Source organism: Centroberyx affinis, unplaced genomic scaffold (assembly GCF_046629955.1).
Source record: "Centroberyx affinis isolate AG114_WGS23_722 - 3 ecotype Tasmania unplaced genomic scaffold, CSIRO-AGI_Caff_v1 ptg008244l_1, whole genome shotgun sequence".
Lineage (NCBI taxonomy): Eukaryota > Metazoa > Chordata > Actinopteri > Beryciformes > Berycidae > Centroberyx > Centroberyx affinis.
In genome coordinates, this window is record NW_027284101.1 from 12,501 (window position 1) to 22,500 (window position 10,000).

Genomic DNA, 10,000 nt, shown 5'->3' on the forward strand with positions numbered 1-10,000 from the left:
AGCATCTTGTTATTTTCCTGTTGCTGATCCCCCACAGCGTTAAGCCCCGCCCCAAGGGCGGGGCTTAACGCTGTGAGGGATCAGCCAAAAGTGTAAACCAATGGAAGATCAGTTAGGGAGAGAAAGACAGTTTGATTTGATGGGAGGGGCAGAGGGGCATAGGGGCAGAGGGGCGGGACTGTTCAAAAATCTGTGATGTCTTATTGGTTGGAATTTCTATTTATGCCTCCTGGTGCAGCATGAGGTCACCGTTAAAGATACTCTGTTTTCCAGGGAGGAAAAGGAATGAAATTACGATATAAAAATATTACAAATAAGAACATATTTTTTGTGTCATTTATTGGTAAATAGGTGTATATTATGGCAAGTAAAATTAGCTAACAAGGTGAAAAGGTATTTTTTTCATTTCATTGTGACTTTAAGGTTCACACTGCCGAATACCAAGTGAACCAAAATCACACGAACTCACAAGTAGGTTGTTTGTTTTGGAGGCAGAGGGCGGTCTAAACAAATCTGACTCCAGTCCTGTAACTTTAGCTAAGGTTGACGGACTTGTCTGTGTTCTGTGCTGTAATTTACCTTCTCTAGTAATTTAGTAATTTACCTTCTCAGTTAAGAACGCATGAAGAAATATCTGAATATTAGTTTCAGTCCAGGCTCCGGTTTGCCTTCGGTTCATTTTGTTGCTGCTAGGCTTTCCAGGCTTGAGCATCTGCTGGCTATCGGATGTCAACATCTGTCTCCTCTTATAAAACCTTGTGTTTTGGGGTGTACAGTTTCTTGCAGGTGGTTTGGATTACCTTCTCACTCCTAACATACCTCTTGTTAGAGGACTGAGACTCTCTGTGCCGTTATTTGGTGCCACCAGAGTTCAAATGGCTTCGCTCTCACCTGGACAAACCAGCTGAACTAAAAGAGGAAACGCTCCAGAGTTAAAACAAACTGCTCCAAATGCTGGGTGTGAACACATCTTAAGAGGAAAATGCCACAGTTTCTCAATTCTTGAATCATTACATTCGTCACACTTCAGTTTCAGGTGATCTCATGCATGTCAAGGACCTCTAAGTTGACTCACTTAAGGCCACAGACCTCCATTTGTTAAGATTTTCTTCAGTGGGACGTCCCATCTGAGAATCACTTTGTTGTTACATGTTATTTACTACAGTGGGGAAAGAAAACTATGATCAAACACTCATTCTTCTACATTATCTCATTCTGCGGACTGCATTTGAATGAAATAAGAGCAAAATTAAAGTATCTCTTATTTCCCTCAGGACTCCTTGGGCCCCATCAAGGACCCCACCCTTCTGTTACACATTAGCCACAGGCCTTTTCCTGTTGCATGGCTGCATTATGAGTCTGGCAGGGTCCCAGAAGTTAGAGAAGGAGGTTTGAGACTGTGAGATAGTTAGTGATTAAACCTTCCCGCTCAGACCCTTTTCACCGAATCTGCGTTGGAGGGTTTCAAGCGAAAATGATTCAGCAACTCATGAACACAGATACAGATGCTCAAAAACATGGGAAATTGGTTGAGTCATAACTTAAGTAGGAACTCATAATGTGCTTTACTTTCATGCCAACAATCAGTTTATCAGTTTTTGGGTTTTTTTCAAATTTTTTTCAAACTGTTCACCCAGTTAAGGTCCTGCTTCACACTCACACCTTTCACTCTGGGGTTGGGATTAAGATAAAAATGGTAAAAAAAAACCAAAAACGAAATAGGATTATATTTAAAATTTGAAAGGGTTGAGTTAGTTTGAAGGGTGAGGTGTCATTTAAATATCCTGGTTGTGAAAAAACAAAAGGTAATTCACTCAACCTGCATTGGAGGCCTGATCAGTTCAAAAAGCCACCTGAAATCCATGATTCAGTGATCCATTAACACAGACGATGCTCAAAAACATAACTAACATTTGGGAAATGTGTTGAGATGAGTCCTAACTTTAATAGGAAACATAATGTGCTTCACTTTTGTGCTAGCAATCTGTTTGTCAGTTTTTTTCAAATGGTGGATATCTGATTTTTGAATAAGCACACCATTCATTTTGGGGTTAGGATTAAGATAAGAAATTGTAAGAAAAAAATTTGGATTAGACTCAAAATTTGAAAGGATTGAATTAGTTTGAAGGATGAGGTGTCATTTATATACAGTATTTATATCTTTTATTTTTCCTGGTTGTGAAAAAAGTTCAGGTAATTCACATAAATGTCCAGTAGTTGGCAGTAATGCAACATCTTAAACACCACAGAAATAAAGAGGAGGAGGAAGAAGGAAGACTTGCCACTCTGTTCAGATGTGTCTCCACTATGAACAACACATCAGGAATGTCAGATCATACCTGTCAACACCAGTGTAAAACCTATATCTATATTAAGCTCTCTGATTCAAACAACACTCATCCAGGAACTTGTTTCCAGCTGAGTTAACACCTGGAAGGATGAAGAAATCTACAGCAGTGGTTCTCAACGTGGGGTCCGGGGACCACCAGGGGTCCTTGAGGGAGTTTCAGGGGGTCCCCAGCAAACTGATGAATTGTTAAACTTCAGCATTATTTCATTCACAAGAAGTTAACACTATAGAGAATGTAGAAGAATGACTGTTTTGATCATAGTTTCCTCTGTTATCTCTCTACCTTTCATACAGATAGTCATGGGATTCTGGACAAAATCATATCTAACAATAAAAATATTCTCAGATTTGGGTTTGAGAGACGAAATCTCATCAAATGGGGGTCTGTGGGCCTAATGTGGACTAAATTAGGTTTCCTTGATATGAAAAAGGTTGAGAATCAGTGATCTACAGTATCTCACTGAAGGAAATGGAAACTCCCCGGTTCCCAGTAATGGATCACGGCTTTGCATTGACATGGACACCTGTCAGAAAGATGATGGACTTGGAAGTTCATATCTGATGTAGAGGAGACGCCTCAGTTTCACTGGTATTTCCCTGTAATCACCACTCAAGTTCCCTTCATTGCCACACTGGCAGGCTTGTGGTTTTTTTTTTTTCATTGTGGTGGATGGATAAATTGCGCTGACACATATTGCACAAATGAGGATGCCAAACCTTATAGTTGAGCAACACTGGTGGGAAAACATCCACACCTACTTCCAGCCTCGTACACGCCTGTACACGCTCCCAAACAACAACATGTCAGCTGGGCTAACGTCAGATTATTATTATTATTGTACAGTATTGGGGATTGAGGACTTTTCCCCTCAGCTATCACTGTCTTTGTGTGAGTTAGTGTGAAAAGCACTTTACTGTACAGGCATGTTAGTCTCCCTCAGGTTAGATTAGATTATACAAACATTTCTCAGAGGCAGAGCTTCTTTTTGGGACTGATTATCAAGTTAACATATGGCATATCCTAATCAATTTTATTTATTTTATTATTTGATCATTCAATTTGTAAACGGTGACTTGGTGTTTCGAGCTCGAGAATGATTTGTTCAAAATTATTCTTTCATTCTTTTTTTGTCCGGCACTACAAGTTAGCTAACAGGCAAACTTGAATAGCAAAGAACGAACTTGGGTCAAAATAAAAATAAGAGACATAAATACTAATTCATTTTTCATTCATTCATGATCATGGCATCATGATGTTGAAGGTCAGCAGCTAGCTAACTATCTTACCTAGATAGCTATAGGCTAGTATGGCTAGTTTGAACCTGAAGGTCAGCTAGCTAACTAGCTAACCTAGATAACTTAGTATGAATAGATTGTATTGTTCCAGTTAGCAGCAGAGCGCTAGGCTTCATAATATTAGCTTCCTCTCTTCCTCTCTTAACCTTTGCCATTTTCACTGGGCTTCAGTCTAACGTTACATAGTCAGAAAATTGTGGTTGACATTTAACTCAACCAATCAGATGACTTCTGCCTCCACAGAGCTCTGGGGCCGGATTCACCGATGTGTTCTTAAGATAGATCTTAGGAAATGACATAAGAGGAAATTTTAGGAAGTTCTTAAGAAGGCTCTTAAGTGCAATTCCTCAATATTTTCTTAGTAACAGTCTCATTTCTTACAAATTTCTTTTTCTTTTCCAACTTAAGAACTTCTCAAAATAGGGCCTGAATTAATTCTGGTTAATAAAGTTTAGGCTTACTACCATTGAGGCTAGGAGACAAGGCTAGGAGGCTAGGAGACAAGGCTAGGAGACTTCCATCTACAAAACAATTGGGGAAAAACCTATTTAGGGCAACTAGAGCAAAGACTTAAACATTGGTTGCTGTTGGTAACTGTAAAATTTGCAGCTTATTTCCAACAGACATGAGACAGAGGCCTACCTGGCCCTACACCAAATAAAGCTTTACAATAAATGTTCATCTTAATGTTAGGTGTAGGGGAACCTATGAAGACTTTGAACTATAACCTACTTGTCTAAAATGTGTTTAAATATATGATATTAGAGGGAAAGGGTTGTCTTAAAGTTAAGAAAAAAATCAAGAACAAATTTGAGAACTTTCATTTCAAGAATACCATTTATTCACAAGTTTTTTCTTAGGAAGAAACATAAGAAGAGAGTTAAGAAACATTTTTTCCTATTTTTTTTCTTAAGACTAAAGTTAAGAAAAAAACAACAGTGGTTTTGTGAATCCGGCCCCTGATTCCTAGAAACGTTTATAGAACTAAAACTCCTCATGCACTTCTCACAGCGCTTCACAACATGTTCTGTTCAGCTCCCCCCCCCCCCCCCCCCCCCCCTGCTCTCCTCATACAGGTTCAACCAGAGCTCCAAACATTTGGCCTCAGCAAAAACTGGAATCAGAATGACAGCTGGCGCCCGATCAACTCAGTGATGTGGCCGGAGGATTTGCTTTGTTATTTGTATGTATATATATGTTGTTGTGTATATTGTGTTTGCACGTGTCTGTGTGTGTGTGTGTGAGCCTGAATGTCAGTTACTATCATGTCAACAGAGATAATTAGAGGGCTAAATAGTTACTGTGGTACCTGGGCAGTTCAGGTTTCATGACTGCATCTTTCAGCACTTTCCCAACCGCAGCCTGTTGCCATCATTGTGCCGTGGGTCATGATTGGCAGGTAAAAGCACAGTTCAACACACTGTGTACTTTGCCAGCTCATTCTCAACGCCCATTCACATGCGTGCAGCTGCTAGTTCACTCTTCCTCTTTCTATAAATCACAGTATTGACAGGAGTCATTCTGATGACTCAGGCCTGTGACTCAGGGGGGTTCACCTGCAGAGCGACCTGTGGCAGCCTGCTCAGGAGTCACGGTCACACAGCTCCTGTCACACAACAATGTGCGATTTCATCAACCTGGAAGGAGTCTAGCGGGGAAACATTTGTGCTGGAACGGTTTTCTGTGTGGCTTTGGGCAAACAGCGTCCAGACAGCCAGCAAACCTGCCAAACACTAACCTCACCATGCCGTTATTTAAAACAACAACACAGAGTCCAACCAAACACCAAACTCACAGCTGAGCAAGGTAAGAGTTTTATTACAAATGAGATATCACCTATTTGAAAAAAGTGACACCTATACTCTCAAAATAATATACAAAAGTCACAACAGATTACGGTACTTTTTAAAGGATAGCAGGTAACTTGAGTCTGAGGTTGACAAAATATTAAATTAATCTGGTAAAACATTCACTTTTAACTGCTATCAGTGTTGGAGTCGGCCTTTCCAAGCTCCAACGAAACCATCATCAACGTAACGTGAGATAGGATAGAGCTCAGCAAGTGATGCGTTTTTACATAACATAACATCCGGAACTAATTTAATAGTTACCGCGCTAGCTAACGTAATTTCTGGTGTTTACCGGCATTTTTATACGCAGTTCCCAACCGAAAGCTAAGTGACGTAAATTCATACACATTTCAGAAGTTAGGTATCAAATTTCATAAATATCTATACACATTTAAGCATATAAAAACACTAAGTTACGAACTTAGTCACGAACATTTAGCGGGAAGCCTTAAATCCCACTTTGGGCAACAGTTACTTCATGTAGAGAATCGGTATCGGCTGATAAATAGAAAAATAAGAGCTTTGAGTACACAGCCTGCACTTCTTACAAGTATCTGTAACATTGTGAAGGTACAGGAAGGATTAATAAAGGGTTTAATATCGAGTATATGAATACACCGACACGGACGAAAGTAAGTGTCCGGAATTGGATACGAATTTTGAATCTCAAAAATAGGTGCGCTATCATCCATTTGCAGGGACTTGGAAGAAAATCAATTACAAGTTAAGGTAAAAGCGATATTAAACTTTAAAAAAGACACATGGGGAATTGTTAATTTATGAGAAACTTCAATATATTGGTATTTGATTGTGATTTTTTGGTCATATGCTGTCCAGAATTGGATCCCCAGATGTGTTAGCTACCGCGACCACGTTAGCATCGTAGCTGTATATTAGCCTGTTAGCTTTTGTGAGTCGTAGTCTGCAGCGGCAGACGCAGCGTTTTATCCCAACCATCTTACAGTAATTGTGAGTGTTTCTGTGGACAAGTTTTATCCGAAGAAGCCTACAGTGTCAGGAGAGTTTACTGATCAATAAGCTCACGCTGGTTTGTTATCTAATGTCATTAAAAGAGCAACGGCAGTAAAATCGACGGAGTGACGTTGTGGATTCTGAGCAGAGGAGCTGCTGACATGCTAAAGTTATCACACAGAGCTTTAACTGTTTGAATTTTGAGGACTTCATTACCCAGAAATCTTAAAACCAAAACTAAATGTCTTCTTCTTTGTGTGTGTTGGAGGTTCAAGTGGCTTTAAGAGGTTTAATCAGCATTTGTGAGTCCAGATTTCAGCAGTTTAGCAGACACTTCTGTATTTTGCTCTTAGATTTTGATTCGTCACTTAATTTGGGCAGAGAATAAGTGGCCGTACCTGATGCTAGAATTGAATTTGGGCAAATGGGGTAAATCTACAGTTTCTTAGTTGGTGGGGATAATAATAATAATAATAATAAACTTTATTTATATAGCACTTAACAAAGTGCTTCACAAAAGGATAAAATACAATAAAACAATAATAAGACAGATATAGGTGAGTAAAATGAAATAATAATAATAAAATTCACACAGAGATAAAAGCTTTTCTAAAAAATAACGTTTTAAGAAGAGATTTAAAAGCAGTGATTTAGCAGACCTAATCTCAGCAGGTAACTCGTTCCAGAGTTTGGGGGCCCGGACTGCAAAAGCCCGATAGCCCTTAGCCACCAGCCGGGCTCTGGGAACGACCAGAAAGCCACTATCAGCCGATCTCAGAGGGCGCCCAGGCACATAAGGGGTTAGTAGATCTTTGATATAATTAGGGGCCTGGTCATGTAAAGCCTTGAAGGTCAACGGTAAAATTTTTAAATCAATGCGAAAATGAACAAGAAGCCAATGCAGGGAGGCCAGAATCGGAGTTATATGATCTCATTTTCTTGAACCAGAAATAATCCTAGCAGCCGCATTTTGAACCAGTTGAAGGCGAAAGAGGGAAGCCTGGGTAATACCTGTGTAGAGGGCATTACAGAAAGAAACGTGATTGAACAACCTTCTTAACTTGGTCATCAAAACAAAGGCCAGAATCAAATAAAACACCCAAATTTCTTGCAGTTGGCTTAATGTCATGGGATGGGACACTCTTCTCTGCTGCAGCCCCACTTTGCGATTCATTCTGATATAAAATGGGAGTATTTCTACACAAAGACTTTGCACAGAGCAGCTTTAAGATAAGGAATTGCTTCCCCCCCCCCTCCTCTTCTCAAACTGGATGTGTACCTATATCACATTTTGGACTGAAACCCCTCAGCTCGTTAATCCCAGAACACAACACTGCTGACGGATCAGCTCAGGCTCTCGGGTCGCCGGACAAAGGGCGTTTGTGTCTTACCTGGGGTTTTGTCCTGTGTGGCGGAGCTGATCCACAGGAGGAAACAGGCCCAGGTGTGTATCGCTGACATGGCCTCCTTTCAGGTATACGCATTTACACACAAACACACACACACACAAACACACACACACGCTGACACGGACGATACACAGAAACACACACACACACAACAGGAGCTTCAGTCCATACTTCTTCCACAGGGGCGTTTCAGTTCTGCCAGCTGGGGAACACGGGTCTCTCTCTCTCGCTCTCTCTCTTTTTCTCTCTCTCTTTCAGGCAGCTTTTCCTTGGATCTCTCTGGGTGGTATGGCATTACACACACACACACACACACACACACACACACGGAAAAAAAGGAGAGAGAGTGAGACATTTACAGGAATATTCCTCACCACTGGACAGGTTGTGGCATTTTGTGTTTTATTTAGTTTATTTCACAGGCCCAATTGAATGTTGAATGTTTTTGTTGGCTGTTCTATCCTTATTTTATTTTATTTTTTTATATATATAATTGCAAAATTGATGCGTTACCCTTTCAATCCTTTGGCATTGTATAAATGTCTTATTGCGCCATGAAACCTTATTATTTAGAGAGAGAGAGAGAGAGAGAGAGAGAGAGAGAGAGAGAGAGAGAGAGGAAAGACAGATAGTTAGAAAATGACATAAATTCAGAGAATGAGAGCAGATGAGAGGCAGATTCCTGACGTGGAAACATGTATTTAGCGTGACAGAACATGTGCGAGATGCTGCGGTGAGTTCAGGGGTTTTGATCCTCTGAGGAGCGCTGATGTCTTTTGGCGGCTTTTGCTCTCAAATCTTCCCTTTTCATTGCAAAAAGATCCTTTCATCTCGCGGGCCGCCTGGACGGAGACACTTCAAAGTCAGTGGAAGTGATGTGTGTTTTTTTTTTGTTTTGTTTGACAGATCTGTATTTAATGAAGATTTTCTAAGGGATTTGCCCTGAAAAGACTTGCAAACATTCCCTCTTCCTTCACTCTGATCCTGTCCTCTTTTATCTTTCCCCCATTATTCTTCGCCCATCCCTCTGTCATTAACTTTTCACTCGTTCCTACCATTTCTCGGCCTTATCCTTCCCGCCGCGCCCCCCCCCCCCCGTCAATCATTCGGATCTGACGAGGCGCGAAGGCAGAGGATGCATCTGTTCTTCAAGCACAATAAAACCCTCTCAGCTTATCTCGACATGATCGGATCACGCCAAAACAAACACGGGTGAACTTGGTACCGTACATCAAAGAGAGCGAGGAAATGCAAAGTATCCTGCGAGCTGATAAAGGAGTGAATCACGCTCGGAGGTTAAGGAAGTTTACTCGAAGCGCTCGGGGAGGAGGAGGGGGGGAAACATGCATCACCGTGAGTAAGACCGTGATGCACGCTGTGCTGGAGGGCTGTGACGCCGGCAGCCTGGCGGGGAGCCACAGATTTAGTGGTAGTATTGTAGAAGTCTTCCTTAATGGGTTTATCTCAGGTCCATCCTGCAGTGGACAATGCTCTCTTACTGTGAGTGTTATACAGTGCGGGCCAACCACATTATTCCCTCTGTATACTCAACACCTTCCGATGGCTAAACAAGAGAGCAGAGCTGGATCGTTCCCAGATAATTCCTCTCGGGAGTGCAGCAGAAGTGCAGCAGTGGTCAAGCAAGTAGGGCTGCAACTAACGATTATTTTCGTTGTCGATTAATCGATTAGTTGTTTGGTCTATAAAATGTCAGAAAATGGGGAAAAATGTGGATCAGTGTTTCCCAAAGCCCAAGATGACGTTCCTCAAATGTCTTGTTTTGTCCACAACCCAAAGATATTCAGTTTACTGTCATAGAGGAGGAAAGAAACCAGAAAATATTCACATTTAAGAAGCTGGAATCAGAGAATTTTGACTTATTTTTCTTAAAAAATTACTCAAACCGATTAATCAATTATCAAAATAGTTGGCGATTAATTTAATAGTTGACAACTAATCGATTAATCGTTGCAGCTCTATAAGCGAGCATGCATTAAAAAGCTTCTACATTGGCTACATCTGTAGTTGTTGGAGTCTTGCACAAAAATATCATATGTCCACTGTTTGTTTATGTTTTTTAAGAAATGCCAGATGACTCGAAATTGTTTCAAGATCCCGGGAGA

General features: G+C 40.8%; 1 protein-coding gene across 2 annotated transcripts in view; it reads right to left on the bottom strand.

Annotated features, from left to right (window-relative positions):
* hhla2b.1 (HERV-H LTR-associating 2b, tandem duplicate 1) overlaps window positions 1–10,000 on the bottom strand; it is a 21,571-nt gene that overhangs the window by 10,231 nt on the left and 1,340 nt on the right. The window contains exons 2-3 of one of the 2 annotated variants that reach the window (XM_071514210.1): window positions 8,391–8,438; window positions 7,860–8,156 (exon numbers count right to left, since the gene is read on the bottom strand). In XM_071514210.1, the coding sequence (XP_071370311.1) occupies window positions 7,860–7,929 (70 nt within the window). In that variant the 5' untranslated portion in view covers window positions 7,930–8,156; window positions 8,391–8,438. The remainder of the gene's footprint in view (window positions 1–7,859; window positions 8,157–8,390; window positions 8,439–10,000) is intronic. The other variant, XM_071514209.1, reaches the window with a different exon arrangement.